Source organism: Gasterosteus aculeatus, chromosome 16 (genome assembly GCF_964276395.1).
Source record: "Gasterosteus aculeatus chromosome 16, fGasAcu3.hap1.1, whole genome shotgun sequence".
In the NCBI taxonomy this organism is placed as follows: Eukaryota; Metazoa; Chordata; class Actinopteri; order Perciformes; family Gasterosteidae; genus Gasterosteus; species Gasterosteus aculeatus.
Genome location: NC_135704.1, coordinates 9,241,689 through 9,261,571, shown reverse-complemented (window position 1 = coordinate 9,261,571; position 19,883 = coordinate 9,241,689). Strand labels below are relative to the sequence as shown.

At 41.8% G+C, this 19,883-nt stretch overlaps 2 protein-coding genes across 5 annotated transcripts; both read right to left on the bottom strand.

Annotated features, from left to right (window-relative positions):
• Nucleotides 1–3,420: 3,420 nt before the first annotated feature.
• On the bottom strand, nt 3,421–12,947 carry LOC120834442 (uncharacterized). 4 transcript variants are annotated; one of them, XM_078090371.1, is made up of 13 exons: nt 12,806–12,947; nt 11,480–11,770; nt 10,121–10,375; nt 9,650–9,751; nt 9,274–9,330; nt 9,003–9,038; nt 8,879–8,917; nt 8,398–8,556; nt 6,571–8,262; nt 6,274–6,312; nt 6,150–6,188; nt 5,025–5,204; nt 3,421–4,224 (listed from the first exon to the last, which is right to left on the bottom strand). In XM_078090371.1, exons 1-13 carry the CDS (start codon nt 12,855–12,857, stop codon nt 3,611–3,613), a joined length of 3,555 nt encoding a protein of 1,184 aa, XP_077946497.1. In that variant the 5' UTR covers nt 12,858–12,947; the 3' UTR covers nt 3,421–3,610. The 4 variants fall into 4 exon arrangements, with proteins under 4 accessions (XP_077946497.1, XP_077946498.1, XP_077946499.1 ...); XM_078090372.1 differs by having other exon boundaries at nt 6,150–6,190; nt 6,294–6,312; XM_078090373.1 differs by lacking the exons at nt 6,150–6,188; nt 6,274–6,312.
• Nucleotides 12,513–18,827, bottom strand: klhl6 (kelch-like family member 6). Its single transcript, XM_040202438.2, has 7 exons — nt 18,383–18,827; nt 18,140–18,305; nt 16,798–17,247; nt 16,337–16,574; nt 15,733–15,935; nt 15,203–15,416; nt 12,513–14,259 (listed from the first exon to the last, which is right to left on the bottom strand). Exons 1-7 carry the CDS (start codon nt 18,637–18,639, stop codon nt 13,961–13,963), a joined length of 1,827 nt encoding a protein of 608 aa, XP_040058372.1. The 5' UTR covers nt 18,640–18,827; the 3' UTR covers nt 12,513–13,960.
• Between the last annotated feature and the right edge of the window lie 1,056 nt (nt 18,828–19,883).

Genomic DNA, 19,883 nt, shown 5'->3' with positions numbered 1-19,883 from the left:
CTCTCAAAATCCCTCCTATCTTCCCCTTCGGTCAAGGGTCACAATTGTCAATTGCCCCTGTCTTCCCCTTTGGTCAAGGGTCACAATTATGCGTTTTCAGAGTGTTAGTCTGAATACAATCGTAATACGCAAATTGCCCCTGTCTTCCCCTTTTAGGTCAAGGGTCACAATAATGCGACGCAAATTGCCCCTGTCTTCCCCCTTGGTCAAGGGTCACAATTATGCGATTTTCAGATAGTTAGTCTGAATACAATCGTAAATGCGCACATTGCTCCCTGTCTTCCTCAGTAAAAAGTTGGATGCTGATGAACCGGAAATACTGTACAATTACTCTTATAATTTTATACACATTTTTCAAATAACCGGATAAAAAGACAAGTTATCATCATTAGAAGCCCAATCAAATAACCGAAATTTGGATTTTCTAAGAAGAGAGAGAAAAAATAATTTTAAAAAAATCCCAAAGTACTAAATACCCGTCTTTGTAATCTGTTATCACCGTTATAATTCAGGAAGCCCCGTTTGAAAATCAGAATATCAACTTCTTACCCGATTCGTGTGAAAATCTTCCTCATCGGATCGTGTTGAAGCCAATCAGGTCTCTTTTGGTCGCCGGTCCCCTCTCTCTGAGTGTGATGAGGTATAGGGCAGAATCACGTTTGGTGGATCCTGAAGGGGTCCCTTCCCGGACGTCCTCGGAGTCCCGACGGAGCTTCAAACGATCCCACTTCTGACACCAAATTGTGGTGGAAGATTTTGCACAGACAATCGTTAAGTAAGAATCAAAGGCTCTGAGTCAAGTATGTCTTTTCTCCGTTTATTTCCTTGCAAGGGAAAAAGGGTCACAACAGCTACGTGGTCAGTAGACTGTCAAGAACCTCCTTTTTTCTTCCCAACACATCGAGGCAGTTCTTATACCTAAATTTAGATATCGGTGGCGTCAACAGAAACCGTTAACCATCTTGTTGAGTATCTACAGCCAGGGTACTGGGAACACCTCGTCCATGTGAGACACGTCAGTTCTTTGACCGTATCCTTGCTCTCCCAACATGCTTAAACAAAGGTGGTCATAGACATAACAAACACTTTGTTCAATCTCTACAGCTATGACGCTGGAAACATCTAATCCAAGTGGGAGACATCAGTTCGTATGTCAGGGCCTTTGTGACCTAAGCACTTGCAACTAATAAACTGGTTATACAAATGAAGCATTTAAAAGGGTCACATATCATTTTCCCATTACATTTGTAATATTGGAGAACTGAAATATGAATTTAAAAAAAGTCTTCCTTCCTCTTGCCCTCACCTTTTTTTTGTTTGTCCTGCAGGTGAGGGGCGGAGTATTGGCTGGCCCTGCCTCCAGAGCACCCCGGTATTGGCCCACACTCCGGCCAATCCGATATGGAGGGCAACTATAAAGCCTCTCACTGTGCTCTCTCTCGGGGCTTGTTTTTTTTCCATTGAGGTTTGTGGCGGGGGAAGTGGGACTGAGGTAAGGCTGGGGTACCCTGTACACACCCACATACACGCAGCGTTACTGTTGTTATTCCACTAGGTTATGGGTTGGTGCCACCGATGTATTTCTGTTATGTTGAGCATTTGTAGAATAGAGTCAGGTCTTTTGTTTTCCTTTTTCTTTCCACAGAGTTGAGCTAGGCCTGGTTTTATTGTACTTTGATAATTTTGTTTGGCACAACCCCCACAGTACACTCTCCCCCCCCCCACCTTTTTCCAACCTACCCGTTATGTTCTTTTTTTTGTAAATAAACCTACTTTTCTTTAACTGCCTCACACGGTTCCTGTATTATTCCCCCATTGGATGTCAGCGTTTCCCTCTTAACCGGAGGAAACGTAACAAGCTTTTTTTTTTTTTTTTTTTTTTTTTTTTTTTTTTTTTTTAAAGAAAAGTCTGCCTGCTACTTTTCAGAGACTTGTAAACAAGGTTTTGCGAGATGTTCCACACTGTAAGGCATACTTGGATGACATTGTTATATACTCTGATGATTGGAATTCTCACATGGCTACCTTAAGGGACGTTTTCAAACGTCTAGCTGAGGCGTCTCTGACTCTCAACCTCTCAAAGTGTGAATTTGGGAGGGGTTCTCTTTTGTATCTAGGTCAGCAGGTTGGTCGAGGCCAGGTGTGTCCTGCGGATGTAAAGATCACTGCAATCGCTGCCTTTCCTGAGCCAACCACCAGGCGGGAGTTGCGGCGGTTTCTTGGGATGGCCGGGTACTACCGCAGGTTTTGTAAAAACTTTTCTACGGTGGCCGCCCCATTGACTGCACTTACCAGTCCGTTGAAGCCATTTACTTGGTCTAGTGAGTGCCAACAGTCTTTTGAGGATCTCAAGTGGCTTCTCAGTTGTAACCCTGTCTTGTCTGCGCCAAACTTTTCCGTGCCATTTAAGTTAGAAGTTGATGCCAGCGCTGTGGGAGCAGGAGCTGTACTCCTACAGGAGGATTTCCAGGGCATCGACCATCCTGTGGCCTACTTTTCAAGGAAATTTGACAAACACCAACTAAAGTACTCCACAATAGAGAAAGAAACCCTTGCACTGTTGTATGCTTTGCAACATTTTGAAGTATATCTTGTCTCCACTGGTAAACCTATAAAGGTTTTCACTGACCACAACCCTCTAGTCTTCCTCTCCAGGATGTACAACAGTAACCACCGCCTAATGCGTTGGTCCCTGATTGTTCAGAACTACAACCTGGAGATTGTGCATAAAAAGGGTTCTGAAAATGTACTCGCCGATGCCCTGTCTCGTGCATTATAACTAAATGATTGTCCAAACCTTTGGTTGGACTTTTATGTGTGGGGGTGTTACGTGTAGAGATTTGTGCCTCTTGCCCTCACCTTTTTTTTGTTTGTCCTGCAGGTGAGGGGCGGAGTATTGGCTGGCCCTGCCTCCAGAGCACCCCGGTATTGGCCCACACTCCGGCCAATCCGATATGGAGGGCAACTATAAAGCCTCTCACTGTGCTCTCTCTCGGGGCTTGTTTTTTTTCCATTGAGGTTTGTGGCGGGGGAAGTGGGACTGAGGTAAGGCTGGGGTACCCTGTACACACCCACATACACGCAGCGTTACTGTTGTTATTCCACTAGGTTATGGGTTGGTGCCACCGATGTATTTCTGTTATGTTGAGCATTTGTAGAATAGAGTCAGGTCTTTTGTTTTCCTTTTTCTTTCCACAGAGTTGAGCTAGGCCTGGTTTTATTGTACTTTGATAATTTTGTTTGGCACAACCCCCACAGTACACTCTCCCCCCCCCCACCTTTTTCCAACCTACCCGTTATGTTCTTTTTTTTGTAAATAAACCTACTTTTCTTTAACTGCCTCACACGGTTCCTGTATTATTCCCCCATTGGATGTCAGCGTTTCCCTCTTAACCGGAGGAAACGTAACAGTCACAAAATGAGAGACTAATGCTTTTAATTTGAGAAGTTAGACATACATTCATATTTGTTATTGCTTAGTTCAGTAGAAAACATAACAAACATTTGAGCTATTATTCAGGCATATACCATGAATATTATTTAAAAATCTTACGGAAAAAGTAGAAACAATCTACTGCATCTGCCATTGCCTTTCTCCCTTAGAGCCACACTAGGCCTCATTTCTATCTTCAACAGTTTTGTCCTCGCCTTCATCTGACTGCCCCTCCGTGTCCTGTGAGTCAGTGGAGGTCTCGCGCTCTTCTTCTTCTTCGTCTGGTTGTGCTGGTTTAGTGTCTGAGGACTCTGGACCAGCATCAGTGTTGCTGTGGTCTGGTTTGGTTCTTGGGCTCTGAAGTTGCTCAGAGTTTGCTGAATTCAGATGCTGGTGCGATTCTGCTTCTTCATGGCTTCCTGTATTTGTTTTACTTGTATCTTCATCTTGAGAAACAGGTTTGACATTTACCGTCTGGCTCTCTTTGCTTGTGTTATTTTCTCCTTGTGAAAGTTGGATATCTGTCCCTATGGATGCCGTTGAACCTCTCTGTTTATGATCGGTAGAGTCCTCTGATTCATTTATTTTCCCTTCTCCTGATTCGGATTCTCCTACTTCATTCTGGGCAGAGTCTCCGGTCACCTGACCTGAGTTGGCGACGTCCTTTAGTCCACCAGCCGGGTCTTTAGGGGCCGTATTCAGCGAGCTTTCGTTCAAAGGGGAAAGTGCCTGAGCAGCCGGGGGAGCTTCAACACAAGGAGTCGACTGAGCTTCTGCCTCCTTCACTGGCTCTGAAACCAACAGAAAAACAGGTTTTAAAAAGCGGGAGAACTGCACATGACTACTAAGAATTTGGAAAAGGATAAAATTCCAAAGTGCACTGGTTTCAAAATGAATCAGTCTTTCGATAAGATTATGAATAAGAAAACTGAGGAGAGCTGCCGTTTCTAAGTCGTTTTTCAAGTGACCCACGGGTGTATTTAAACATTCTTATTCATTGATTGAGGACAATCTCTTCTCCATGAGCAAGGGAATGACACGTTATTTACTTGTTTCTGTTTCAAGATCATTGTTAAGATTAATATTTACCTAATTTATAAGAGAACATGTACAGTTTGAACATAGATGTCACCATTTGATGCACTGTATCAAAATACAATAACATAATACAGAAATATAAGGCACACAGTACAAAGTCTAGTCAGGAGCATGTTAAAAATAAGTAGTAAAATCCATAATGCTCATTGGGTACAGAGCTGGGCTGTTATGAACAGATTTGCTAGAACCCCAACTCGGGTGTTTTATCCAGAGTTGCACGGACGCTACTCTGCTCTACTGTAGAAAAATGGTTGTGTACATATTTTGCCTAATTTCATTGCCCTTTCATTTATAGTATTTTTTCACGCTTTCAAAATATCCCAGAAAGAGTGAGAAGAATACGCATTACTTTATAGAGCTCTTTCCGCAAACCAGAGTCAATAAAACAGCTGCTGGTGTTAAATAACATTTAGCTTTTATTTAATTCCCCCTTAATTTAAGTGTTTTTCCCAGTGGCTTTTGTAATGCAGCTGAGTTACTGTAGTATCCAAACCTGGATGTTCAGGAGATTCAGGACTAGACTTCTTGTCCTCACTGGCGTGGTCTGACACACCAGCAGGTTCTGGGTCATTCTCCTCCACACGGTCTGATTGGTTGATCAGTGGCTCTTTTTCCTGTGGAGGCTCTTTGTGCGTGACTGCATCTGCATCTCCTCCCTGATGATCATCTTTGCCTTTTGTGAACAAACCAAAACGGAAAAGGGAAATTAAAGTACTGCGTTTGGCAGTCCAGGGTGAACCCCGTCTCCCGCCCGAAGTAGGCTGGGATAGACTCCAGCCCCCAGCTTTGTTTTGTTTGTCAGGAAATGTATGAGTCCTTCTATATTTATTCCCTTGGAAAAGTTTTTGATCAGAGGGAAGAGTTGATTCTCTGTGTATGAGACTCCTTTTTACATTATTCTGACCTTCCCTCTTATTTGAATCTGAAACAGATTGAAATGTAAAATATTCTTAGATGACTTTAAGCTAACAAATACACCGACATTATTTGAACGTAAGACAATAGATATTCCTGCGGATATCGGTCAAAGGCCTCCTATGATCGACTGTGTCTGTGTCTTTGATGCTAATCTGGACCGAGATTTAATTTCAAAATGTAACAATCCTGTCTGCTTAAAACGTTTCATCAACACACATCAGCCCGCCTGAAATGAGTTAATACAATTTGTCTATTGCAAATGAAGATAAACATCAGTTGTTGTTGTTGTTGTTATTGTTACAGCTTCTAGCAAACCATTTATGTTTGTTAACTAAAACTGTCACAGTGTGGTTCACGTCCTGTCTTATTTTGTAATTTTCTGCCACCCGTGTTCCCGGGTAACTTCACTTCCTGCCCTGTCCTGTCATCCCCTGTGATTGTGTGATCGTTTCCACCTGTGTCCAAGCACCTGCACCTCCCTAGTGTATTTAAGCAGTGTGTCTCTTGTGTCACTTGTGGCGTCATTGATTATTGTAACGATGTGCCTTGTCTATCGTCCTGGATGTGCCTCGTTCCTGCCTGCCTTTTTGCCCCCTGTTCCTGTGTGTTTTTTGCTTTTTGAATTTTGACTATTAAAGTCTTTTTGCTTTAAAATCTGCATTTGAGTCCTGCCTTTCACGCACCCTTGACAAAAAGTTACCTTCCAATCCAAAACGTTCTATCCTCCTTTGAACATGCCCTAAAAAAGTGAAAAGCACACACATTACTTTATAAAACTATTTCTGCAATGTTTAAGTTAATATGAAAACTGGTTTTACTGTCACCTTTATCTGGGAACCCATCTTGTTTAATCATTTCAGGATCTGAAAAAAAAAAGTCAACAAATTATGCTTCCTAGTTTAGTTTAGATTCACATGATAAATAGTACAATTTTTTCAATGGTATTAATATCATTACCAAAACTTATTTCGATTAAATTGGCTGAGGAATAAGATAAACATTTATTTTTAATATGACACAGAGTATGTTATTTAATCATCTGATTCTATTCATCAATTTGCACTAAACACAGGTTGTCTTGCTGTTTATAGCATATAAACATATTTCTTTGGAGCTTTTACCTTCATGGTCCGAATCCGTCGGCGTAGACATCAGTTTGTCCTCACCGGAGTCGTCTGATTCATTTCTTTTCCCTTCTCCTGATGAGTCGTATACTGAAACTTTATTCTGGGCAGAGTCTCCGGTCACCTGACCTGAGTTGGCGACGTCCTTTAGTCCACCAGCCGGGTCTTTAGGGGCCGTATTCACAGAGATTTCGGTCAAAGGGGAAAGTGCCTGAGCAGTCAAGGGAGCTTCTGGTTGTGCTGGTTTAGTGTCTGAGGACTCTGGACCAGCATCAGTGTTGCTGTGGTCTGGTTTGGTTCTTGGGCTCTGAAGTTGCTCAGAGTTTGCTGAATTCAGATGCTGTTGTGTGTCTGTTTCTTCATGGTCTCCTGCATTTCTTTTACTTATATCTTCACCCTCAGGAACAGGTTTGACATTTACCTTCTGGCTCTCTTTGCTTGTGTTATTTTCTTCTGGCTCTTTTGACGTCCTTGAACCTCTCTGTTCAGGATCGGTAGACATCGGTTTGTCCTCACCAGAGTCGTCTGATTCATTTCTTTTCCCTTCTCCTGATGAGTCTGACTCTCCGTCTTCATTCTCGGCAGAGTCTCTGGTCACCTGACCTGAGTTGGTGACGTCCTTTTGTTCACCAGCCGGGTCTTTAGGGGCCGTATTCACAGAGATTTCGGTCAAAGGGGAAAGTGCCTGAGCAGTCAAGGGAGCTTCTGGTTGTGCTGGTTTAGTGTCTGAGGACTCTGGACCAGCATCAGTGTTGCTGTGGTCTGGTTTGGTTCTTGGGCTCTGAAGTTGCTCAGAGTTTGCTGAATTCAGATGCTGTTGTGTGTCTGTTTCTTCATGGTCTCCTGCATTTCTTTTACTTATATCTTCACCCTCAGGAACAGGTTTGACATTTACCTTCTGGCTCTCTTTGCTTGTGTTATTTTCTTCTGGCTCTTTTGACGTCCTTGAACCTCTCTGTTCAGGATCGGTAGACATCGGTTTGTCCTCACCAGAGTCGTCTGATTCATTTCTTTTCCCTTCTCCTGATGAGTCTGACTCTCCGTCTTCATTCTCGGCAGAGTCTCTGGTCACCTGACCTGAGTTGGTGACGTCCTTTTGTTCACCAGCCGGGTCTTTAGGGGCCGTATTCAGAGAGCTTTCGGTCAAAGGGGAAAGTGTCTGAGCAGTCGGAGGAGCTTCTGGTTGTGCTGGTTTAGTGTCTGAGGACTCTGGACCAGCATCAGTGTTGCTGTGGTCTGGTTTGGTTCTTGGGCTCTGAAGTTGCTCAGAGTTTGCTGAATTCAGATGCTGGTGCGATTCTGCTTCTTCTTGGGTTCCTGTATTTGTTTTACTTTCATCTTCATCTTGAGAAACAGGTTTGACATTTACCGTCTGGCTCTCTTTGCTTGTGTTATTTTCTCCTTGTGAAAGGTGGACATCTGTCCCTATGGATGCCGTTGAACCTCTCTGTTTATGATCGGTAGAGTCCTCTGATTCATTTCTTTTCCCTTCTCCTGATTCGGATTCTCCGACTTCATTCTGGGCAGAGTCTCCGGTCACCTGACCTGAGTTAGCGACGTCCTTTAGTCCACCAGCCGGGTCTTTAGGGGCCGTATGCAGAGAGATTTTGGTCAAAGGGGAAAGTGCCTGAGCAGCCGGGGGAGCTTCAACAAGAGGAGTCGACTGAGCTTCTGCCTCCTTCACTGGCTCTGAAACCAACAGAAAGTAGAGAGTATGTTATTTAATCATTAGCTAAAAGAGTTCATCTGAGTCTATTCATCAATTTGCACTAAACACAGGTTGTCCTAATGTTGCATATAAACATATTTCTTTGCAGCTTTTACCTTTATGGTCCAAATCCGTCGCTTTGTTTTGTTTGTCAGAAAACGTATTAGTCCTTCTATATTTATTCCCTTGGAAAAGTTTTTGCTTAGAGGGAAGAGTTGATTCTCTGTGTACGAGACTCCGTTTTACATTATTCTGACCTTCCCTCTTATTTGAACCTGAAACAGATTGAAATGTAAAATATAGTGAAAAAAACAAAAAAATTCTTATGTGACTTTAAGCTAAAAATACACCGACATTATTGGAATGTAAGGCAATAGATATTCCTGCAGATATCGGTCAAAGGCCTCCTATGATTTATTGTGTCTGTGTAACAATCATGTCTGTTACACAGCAGATGTTTGTTTCATCAACAAACATCTGCTGCCTGAAATGAGTTAATACAATTTGTCTATTGCAAATGAAAATAAACATCAGTTGTTGTTGTTGTTATTGTTACAGCTTCTAGCAAACCATTTATGTTTGTTAACTAAAAGTTACCTTCCAATCCAAGACGTTTTTTCACCCTTTCAACAAGCCCTAAAAAAGTGAAAAGCACACACATTACTTTATAAAACTATTTCTGCAATGTGTAAGTTAATATGAAAACTGGTTTTACTGTCACCTTTATTTGGGATCTCCTCTTGTTTAGTCATTTCATCTGTAAAAAAAAAGAAGCGAGAGCATGGAAAGTAAACAAATAATACTACCTGGTTTAGTTCATAATAGTTTCAATAAATTATAATCTCTAACATAATAAATAGTATGATTTTATTAATGGTATTATTATCACTGAATGACAGTTTGTCAGACATTTAATATGAACAACTTGGAAGTATTTTATGCCAAATCAAAGCCAAACAATTGCTGGTTGAAGCAAACATACAAGTTCATACCTTCTTTACATCCAGATAGGGATTGTTTTTCCAAATCGTCTTCTTCTGCAAAACATGCTGGAGCCGAGAGCATAGGGACAGAAAAAGTCGAAGGAAACGGAAAATGTTAGTTGCATTTAATGTGGGAATTAGGAGTCAATATAATGTTAAATAATGCTGCAGCTAAATAGTCTTAACTACACACTGTTGGAACATTTAATCTGGATGACAGGGAAACTTGCCCCATATACCAATTTATTGTTGTGACTTATTACTACATTTAAATGTTAATTATCCATATACATCAGTGTATATTTACTGTATGTCAGTATATCAACTAGTACTCCTCTTTTAGATCAAGATTTCTGGTTAAGGTGTAATTATTTAGATTCGTTACCTTTATTGTGTCGTTTAAGACAATGTATGGCCACACACCCGAGGAGCAACACAAGAACAATGATGACTGCAATGGTGATCGGTACTGCAGACGAACTTCCTTCTGCACAGAAACCAAAGTTTATATTTAAAGCAGCTTTGCATTACATTACATTCAGTACCAACAACATTCAATGAGTACTGTAAAACTGGACATATTATTCTAGAATCTCAACATCTTCTCTCTTGATCCAAAGGATGAATTAATTTTTTATATTCACGTTGAAGCTGAAAAGAAATCTATTAATACAATACTTAGGTTATTCATATTAACATCATTGATGAGGTGAAGGAAACACTTCTACTCCTTTTCCTGTCTCATCTTCTTCTCCTGTAACCACTGGTATGAAAAAAAGTCTAAAGTCTGAAGTGTCTATTTAAACATCTGGAATGGTGGGCGACTTTAAAACTGAGAGTCCAGCTGAAATCTTACCTGGGTAACAATCCTTTGCAGTGAATGTAGTTGTTTCCTTGCTCAGCTGGTTGCTCACACTACAACTGTACACTTCATCATCATGTTCATCCCCCAGAGGTATTTGCAGCTGTGGGCCGAGCTGCACGTTTCCACGAGCTCCCCACTCAAACTTCAGTGAGGGTTGAGGCTCTGCAGAGCAAACCAGCTCTCCGGATACGTTCAAGCTGCCGCCGTCGTTCATCTTACAGGAAATGGTGGGTCTGCTGACTTTGTCTTAGTGAATACATCAATAAACACAGAGTTAATGAATAAACGATTATCTGTTCCTCTATGATCTAAATGTATGAATAAGTTGAAGTATCAGGTTTAATAATAGGAAAACATCAGGGTCATGATTCAAACTAGTTAGAGTTTAATTATGAAAAGATGTCAAGACGACAATGACTGTTGGCAGAAGACAGGACACCAATGCCAACTACTCACTGACTTCATCCTGATATATAAATTCACAGGAATTGCTACTTTCACAATGAATAAAAGTGTATATTGACTTCAACAATATTTTCATGGGAGTAAAGTCTGAACTTGTAATAAAAGACTAAGCAAATATGACAATAAACATGGGTAACATATTACGAGATAACAGTGGAATTGATGTGTGGATCTCTGTGATATTGTTGGGTGTGTAATCTCAGTCATGTCTGTTCAGTCAAGTCAGCTTCTGCACTGCTGTTTGATTTACTAACAAATACTGACAATTTACAGTCCCAGTCAAGTTTGGATAAAATTCCTCATTCAATTCAATGAGCTTTTTTCACATTGACCAACAGAAAACCAAACCATTTTTTTAAAGATCTAGATTCTTGATAACATGTAGTTGCAACTCATTAATATTTGACTGGGCATAAAAGTGTGTCTATAACCTTAACCCTAACCCTAATGATTAATGTAATGTTTAATGTGAAGCCCTTTGAATTGCCTTGCTGTTAAAATGTACCATAGAAATAAACTTGCCTTGCCTTGCAGAGCTGGCCTGCATTAATTTCCTCTTTGGCCTTCACAGACCCTCCAAAGCTAACAATGTTTATCGTTACTGCAGTGATATTCAGAATGCTCCCTGTTTTAGCTTCCTCTTTAAAACTTGACAACTATGTTGCAGTTGGAAATGTCCGCCTGCACATTTGTTGCATTCACAGTGTCTCTCATTGCAGGCGTGGAACTGTTTCAATGTTTTCTGTTGATCAGTGTCAAAGAGAAGTTGTAAAAAAAGCGAACCGTGAAAAGATCCTTTTTTTCGTTGTTTGTTTGGTCTTTTAACGGCAGGTACCTTTGGTGATCAGTTAACTGCTTTTAACCACTTTGCTTTTTCAAACGTACCCATGACCTCCAGTGCATAGTAAGAAGTACGCAACGCGTTATTGATCTCTACTTCCAGTACGTAGTCTCCGCTGTCTTCTGATCTGAGGTCAGCGATATTGAGTTCTGCAGTGACCCAGTTAAGAGTGATCCTGTTTTCATATGGCCTGAACACCTGTTGCTGTTGGCCATCAAACTCTACCACTTTGTTGCCTTTAAATTTCCACAGAATTCCATCAGGATGTCCAGTGATGTCTGGCTTCAAGAAGACTTTTCCCCCTTTGAGACCAAATGTAGGAGACTGTCCAGAAACTAGACACAGAGAACAGAGACGTGAAGGAGAACAGAGACGTAAAGAAACATGCAGCATTATTTGTAACATTGAAGTGTGTGATGGAAACCCAACTGACCTGGACACTGAGTTAATAGGTGATCATCTGTACAATCTAATATAATGCAATACAAATAAATCAGCGATGAATCCTATTTGTTTCAATCCTTAATGTTCAGTATTTGCTCACACTGTGTTGAAAAGGTGTTGATTTAAATGTACAATCACCTGAGAGTCGTCACTGTTAGTGTTGTACTGCAGAGCACCATGAAGACCTCTTTCTAATATTCTCTAACATGAATACATGTTAATGGTGCATTTTGTTATCACCGTGATCACTGATTTAAAGACAAAGGGATTTGTTTTAAAGTTGATCAATAAAAAAATTCAATTCAAAACATTTTTGTAAATGTATTGATTGTGATTGTTTATGAGCAACATTGTCAAATATTCTCTTGTTCCTTCTTCTCAATCGTGAGACTAACTTTCTTTGCAATAAAGTAAACATTGTCAGGTTTTAGAGCACGAATGAAAACCCACGTGGCCTTTTTTACTAGATTGTCAGCTAAGGAGTCCAAATAAAGGCCGAGGAGTGAGAGAACAAATGGAGAAAGAACAAGGACACAGATTGACGGATTCATTCAATGTAGCACCACCTCCCAACATAACTTAAATAACACGATGGGATCTGAGCCATTTCCTCAGTCAAACCATAAATCAAGATTATTTTGTCAGAACTTCAATGATAATTCAATCCAACATAAAAGCACACAAACTGCAACCTTCATATAATCTCAACAGAATGATCATTTTACAGCACAGGTGTACAGGTGTAACTACAGGTGTATAGTCAAAGGATCAGGTGTATCAGGTAGTCTCCTGGTCCTCAGACTATCACTGCATTCCAAGTGGATTGTTTTCAGAAGGATATTAGATTCATACCAGAACAAGTCATAGGACTGAAAAACTACTTTTCAAAAGTATAAACCTTTAGTATCACCGAGGCGTAAACTCACCTAGGCACGAGGGAATGGCGAGGAAACAGATGAGAAAATACCAGGCAGCCATTTCGGAAGAAATGCACAAAAAGATCTCTTGTGCAGCCGCGTTTTACATTTACTTTCACTTCGTAGCAGGTGTTAATGATTCAGGTGAAACGGGTGAATAAAGTGGACGACCTTCCTTCTCGACAAGGTAAAGTCCACAGATTATTATCTACGAGCAGGTTTAACAGGCTGAGACGACTGTTCACGTCCAGGTGCTCCTACACGAGTCTTTGGGAGCTGCAGGTAAGCTGAAGGATGAAATGACTTTATGACTTCCCTTTTCCATAATAAAATACCCTTTATGGCCACACATCCACAGCAGGTGTGGTAATAACTTTAGAATTTGTACATGAATACAATAACACATTATATCCTTATTTCATCAACTTCAGCATTGAGGTGACGAAAAAGTCCGTTTCTAATCAACGTTATTTTATTTTTATGATTTTACCGACCTTTGTAACTTTGTTACGACTTTATGTTAGTGCATTTTATTTTGAAAATTTTTAGGAAGCTTGTCCGTTTGATTGACGTGTGAGTGGTTTTCTATTCTTATGTGCCGGAGAGAAATTCTTTTCCGGTAGAAATGTTTGAGGGATTTGAGGAACGGGTCTACCTGGTTAAGCAGGCTGCCAACTATTTGTCTTTCATTTATTAAACTTTTTTCAGTGCTTTGTTTGACAAGTTAGTATGATTCATCATCATTATTCATCTTGTTTGAGGGTTTGTATTAGGCCAATAGAAGTTATGGTTATTGTTAGAATGTGTCTTCTGGAAATGATGGAAAAATCATGGAAAAACATTCATGTGTGATTGTGTGTTCGTGTGTAAAACATTATCAAAACATATTAAGAAAAGTGCAAGCGCTTTGTAAGGTTCCCAAAAAAGTCCTTGAGGCGATATTACAATATGCATATGTTCATTTTATCAACCTCAGCAAGCTTTGTGTGAACTGAAAGCCATAAAACACGTATTTCTAAAGTCCGCTTTAGCAATTAATTACATAACATTTTCATCGTATAAAATAGTGACGCGCTTAAAGCTGCAAAAAATGACAATAAAATGTACATAGCAACGCATGCAAAAAAATTGTCACCCTCCCGGTGCTGTTCGCAAGAGGCGATGTCATTGGCCCTCTGAAGCAGGTGTTATTCTGTGTATGTGTGTGTAGGACTTCATGAGTGTCACACTGCCGTGGTGGGACACTCCCATCGGTAAAACACACTCCTCCGTCAGCACCCCTTTGGTGGAGTCCCAGCACATCACCGTGGAGATAACTTGGTTTTTGTCATCCCGTCCTCCCGTGATGAAGATTTTGTTGTTGCAGGCAGCGATGGCGCAGCTCGCCCTCTCGCCTGGACGGGTCACGAGGGTCCAGGAGTCTGACAGGGGCGAGTAGCAGTACATGGCATGCATGGCGCCGCCTGGGAGAGGGCAGAAGGAGGGAAAAGTATAGACAAATACGCATATTTTGTTTCTCTCACAAGAAACACGACACAGATGACCACATTCTTGAAGAACTACCGATATTTAAGTTTTCTTAATCTTATTACAAGCAATCATTCGTCAATCAAATGTCTCTGTCCACACTTCTTTTTGCATGTTGTGTTCATCTCACATTGAAGAATAAAACCCACACGTACGTATACACATACTCCAAATAAAAATCCACCATGCAGTGATGGAGCAACTATTTTGACAAAATATAGAATCCATAGTAATCTATTGGTTTTGCCATCACTGCCTATACTAAAAAAAACTTGTTTAAGTCGGCGAACATTAATAAATATGTTAATGTTGGTCTCATGTAAAAGATTCTTAAGTAAAAGTTGCTTGACCTCTACTCTGTTCAACCGATTTATCATCACAAGAACAACTGGATGTCGGCTCACAAGAGGTGCAGCATTATCCCATTCAGGAAAAGTGCTTTCAGTTGTCAGCATTTTCACTACACGGTGCACTACAATGCAACTCCATCCCAGTGACCATTAGAGAACGGAAAACATACAGTTTGTTTAAAGATCATTTAAAGAAATGGTTGGTTGTCCCCTACTTGACAATGAGTTTTATTCTTTCTGTGCACGCATTGTGAAGCGTCAACATTGGATAACCTTTTTAAAAGTACCTCCTGTTTTAACTTTACAACATCTGCGTCTTGGGACTACAAATTAAAAAATAGCCTTTTGGCTAACTGGCGCATATAAAGAAATGTCTCTTATGTGCAACGTCCTGCATCAATTAAATCAATAAAATGAAAAATAAAATAATGCAGTAGAGTGAAAAGATATAAAGATGCATGGAATGAAAATGTAAAGTCGAAATACCTCAGTAAATGTACTCAGTCACCATTCAACACGAGCAACTCACCCACTATGTAGATGCAGTCCTTGAAGGTGACCGCATTAGTGCACTTGGTTTCGATGGGAATGGGGGTCCGCAGTTCCCAGCTGTCTGTCCCCGGTTGCCAACACTGAACCTGATCTGTTGCCAGCTTTCCGTTCGGCCCGCCACCAATCACATAGATCCATCTGTCAAAACTTGCAGCAGCAAAGGAGCTCACACCTACTGCGAGAGGTGTCACCTGCGAGGAGAGCCAGCAGGGCATCAGCATAATGTAATGTGGACAATAGAACACTTAATGTCCACCGTAACAGTGTAGTAATTGATGGTTATTATGGAGCTCCAAAGTGTTGAAAGTGTTGAATGATAAGAAAATAATTGAATATCTATGGAATAAATAAGGAATGAATTGGTGAGACAGGGGATAATGTTCTTTGAGTTTGTCCCAACGCCTGATATCGTCATTATATACACTTTTAATTCCAGATGTATCAAGGAACATTTGACGTAACATTCACAAAATCCCTTTATTATTTATTGAATTATTCTATGTTTACCTTCATCCAGCGATTGTGGAAGGGATCGTAGGCCTCTACGCTATTGAGTCTGTGAACTCCATCAAATCCACCCAGTGCATACACCTTTCCCCCACAAACGGCCATCTTGTGTCGCCAGCGGCCAGTCGTCAGGGACTCAATTCGGATCCACTTGTCCAGGGCCCCATTATATTTCCAAACATCATGCTGTGTCTCTTTACCTCCTGCAAGCATTCAAATATATGGTCACTGAATCGTTAGTATTAGTATTCTACATTGGGCCTGACACTGTTTTATTCTGATGGAAACTCACACAAGCTACTCTGAACTTTCACAGCTTAGACGTTGCTGAACGTTTAATGTAACCACAGCTATGGTGTTAGTTCCTGACTTGGGAAACACCTAAACTTCGAAACAGCAACTGCACACACTATTCCTGCTGTTTGGTTCAGTTGCTAAGCTCTGAATTGCCTGGTTGTAAAACTAATGTTTGACTAAGATAAGCTTCTACAATCACCTGCCACGATGAACATGAATAAGGTGGAGTCATTTCACTTCCATCTGCACATCTCCTAAACATATTAATACCTCGTGGAATGAAACCTGAACGGGGAATGGGGCTCACCAGATATATAAACTTCATTGCGGAAGGTGATGCAGGCAAACTCCACCCATTTCCTGTTTTGGGATTCATCCTCCATCTCTGTGATTGGCAGGCGGGCAACCTCCAGCCTGCTGCGTCTGAGAGGGTCCAGGCAGGTGACGGTGGAGACGAAGCGCTCTTCCTTAGTGCAGCCTCCGATGATCAGGAACACCTCTGACAGAAAGTGCTGCACGCGGGGTTTTGTTCGCTCAGAGACCACCTGTGAACCCGTCGTACAAGTACGCGGCACGCACAACACATAAAACAATGAAATTGATTGTTTGTATTCACTCTACATCCCTAAAGATATGCCGAATGTTAAAGGGTAAAAGGCAACTGTTGCCACCGGTGATGTGATTTTTCCAAAATATCCTACCAGAATTTTGTTATACATATAATCTCAGATGTGATATCGCATTTGTTGGCCTTGGCTGCATACTGACCTCCCTGCCGGTGAGGTGATAGTGGCGGGCCTCTTGCAGCAGAGGAAACGCCTCGCTGCAGCGTCGAATCAACTCGTCTGACTCCACCTTTTCCACAAAGTAAGCAGGCTCCAACAGTGGCAGTCGCACAAATGAAAGTAACCTGGCCAGCGAAGGACAGCGCTCCTCCTGCCGGGCTCTGACCCAGCGCATTAGGGCTTCGAAAACGCGCTCCTCGCACTTCACATCGAGGTCGTCCCTCTGGAGGACGGCCTCCAGCGACTCCCCCGGCACCTCCAGGAAGTCCTGCTGCTGGACCACCTGGGAGAACTGGGCGGTGATGTAGTCTCGAACGCCGCTGGTCAACGCCGGCAGGGCATGGCTTTCGGCCAGATTCAGGATGCCGATGCAACTGTCCAGGTTCAGAGACTTGGTCAGGAAGCCGGCACATGCATCCACCACGCGCAGGAACTACAAGAGACGAGGCCAGCAAGATGAAAAGTGAGGAGGCCCTCGGATGACAGCCCCTTTTCTAACTCGGATTAGAAAAGGGGCTGTATAAAAAGTTGTTATTATTCTAACCTCTGTCCTAACCCCCAAAAAGTAAGAGTCCTTAAACCTCTTTTTAATAACAAAACAAGAAACTTGCCCCCCCCCTCCCCGGTGTGGTACAGCTGTGTATTTAATTTAGGACTATGTGGAGAACAGATCCCAAGCGTAAACAACAAGGCAACTTTCGCTTCCCTCTTTCACTCGTGTCTGGCTCAGTTTGATGTTTGTTCCACTGAGGGGAACAATTGTAAGATATGAAATGTAGTTCTAAACTGCCCGCAGGGTCGCCGAGCTGATATCACTGTAATAGACCCTGTCTGTCTGCATGCAGACTCTTTGTACTGCTGATACCGTCTCTTTGTGTTAAACCGCGTGCCCCTTCTAAGGGAATCAATGACACGTAGTAAGAAGATATTAGATGTATTCTATTGATGTTATGTGAGATAAACACTTCCTTGTGTTTTCACTGACATCGGAGAACCACATGATCGTGTATGAGTTCACACTTGCATAGAATTGGACGGACTTCCTCATCTGATAAAACTCTTTGACAACAAATTGGGTTGGATGTGTCAAACGCTAAAAGGGAAAGTGTTTTTTCTTTCTCTCGAGGGTATGTTGACAATCTCATCAAATGCTTTACTTTCGACAAAGATTTTGAATCTAAAGTGTACTTGATGTTAATGCTGCTATCAAGCAATAACAATCCACTTTTTGAGGCAATATTTTTCTTTTACTGGCATTCACTTTCCAATGCTGAACATTAATCTTAATCTTCTTTAACTTTTATTGATAGTAGATGTTGTTTTACCTGAAACTGACTGGCAGCCTCCAGTATTCTCTGGACATTTGAGTTTGTAAGGAGGGCTCGACTGGTGTAGGTGTACTCCAGGAGAAAGCTCATCGTGCCACTGTCCAAGCCCTTTATTTCCACATGCTTCTCACGACTCTCCCTCAGGCCGCTGCAAAACATGGCCCTGCCGGAGGAGAAAAAGGGGGTCAAAAACCAGCACTGCCAGTACAGTGTTTTGAGACAACTGTGGCTCCATCTCACCTGAAGTACTGACTGGCGGCGGCGAGTACGGCTCGATGACAAGGGAACTCATGTCCCTGAACACACAGGACCACATCGGTCAGTTCCCTGTTCACTCGTAGGGTTTCCATCCCTCTCTGCAGCTCCATGGGTAGACCTTCATCTTCCCAGCGTAACTCGCTGGAGCGCGTCGGGCTGTTTCCCTCCTCGTCTCGGCCGGGTTCCTCTGCAAGAGGCATCAAGGGCCCCTCTGTGGTCCTCTCCAAGGATTCGCCCATTTTTTACGTCAGCAAATTGGCAAGAACGGGTCTTTTAACGGCTCTTAAAAAGACCTGTGCGATTTAGCCCGTAACCGTTGTGTCACTTTGAGATGTGGGTCGGGTTTTCGCCGACACATACTTCCTGTTCCTGTTCTGCAAGGAGCAAACATATTTAGCAACGCTTGTTTCTAGACAGTTCCTGTTCTGGTGCTGAGTTAATTTCCCCTAAATAACCAGACTTCCCTCCTTTCTCTGGAACACAGACACCAGGTAGATCATTCTGTAAATAAATAGGCATAAAGCCTTGAACCTTTTGTTTTGTGTCTGTACATTTTCTTTCAACCTCCTTTCTGTTTGATTGTCTTGGTGGCTGAAGTGCTCGTGAGCAAAGCCCTTCGTCTCATCGGTTACAATCTTTTGGGATTTTGACCCTTCAGAGGGGTTTCTACTTGTGACCCACTTGCACAGTCATATAGCTTTGTAAGGCCTAGATTATGTTACACAAAGGCCAGTTCCATCACATGTATGTATTGTATTGTAGATTCCTGCTGCACAAATATTTGCACGGTTTTCTTACAAATCGGAAGGTCTTATTGGTCAGTACATAATGCATCTTTTGTTTAGGCCGAAAAGAGTATGCAGAACAAATTGATAAATCATTCTGTCCTCATTGAACTAGTTCTCTACCTGTATTTTCCTTGACGTCTCTCGTGCTGCGGACTCCTCCGTTATCAACACCGTATTTAATATTAACTCAATGAACAGACACGCAAAGCAGAGCAGTGACTCATGGACTCAGGATGGATGCTAAAATGTGAAACTACACAGCTGACATGCATGCTTTCATCTTCTCCACTAAGCGGCACTACAGCCCCACTGGGAACATACAAGCGTAATTGAGATGAGTCCAACCTTATTTGCTCTTTAAACGTTGGGCTGAAAGCCATAATCCTCCTTTTCTTTATTTGTCAGAGATGTAATTGTCATACAGAAGGCGGCATTTTTACGTTTCCGTCTAACCACACGGACCTACATGAACCCATAATGATCCACATAATAATGTGGATTTTCCAATCAACTCATCTATAACTGTAAACCCTAAACCTGACGTAAATCAATCAATCTAAGATTGATCTAAGATAGATCTAAGACCTGACGCTTTTTCTTGAACATTTGCATTTCAATGCATTTAAGCGGCAAAGCGACAATAAATCTACAAATACAATAACGCAATAACGTGTGAGGCCTGCAGGAAACATTTC

Coding starts and splice junctions, on each gene's coding strand:
- LOC120834442 (XM_078090371.1), bottom strand. CDS start 12,857: ATGGCTGCCTGGTATTTTCTCATCTGTTTCCTCGCCATTCCCTCGTGC. Junction 6,189..6,273: donor AGATGGGTTCCCAGATAAAG/GTGACAGTAAAA, acceptor TCACTTTTTTAG/GGCATGTTCAAAGGAGGATA. Junction 5,205..6,149: donor AGAACGTTTTGGATTGGAAG/GTAACTTTTTGT, acceptor TGTTCACAAAAG/GCAAAGATGATCATCAGGGA.
- klhl6 (XM_040202438.2), bottom strand. CDS start 18,639: ATGGGCGAATCCTTGGAGAGGACCACAGAGGGGCCCTTGATGCCTCTT. Junction 15,417..15,732: donor TCCACAATCGCTGGATGAAG/GTAAACATAGAA, acceptor CTCTCCTCGCAG/GTGACACCTCTCGCAGTAGG. Junction 14,260..15,202: donor GGACTGCATCTACATAGTGG/GTGAGTTGCTCG, acceptor GCCCTCTCCCAG/GCGGCGCCATGCATGCCATG.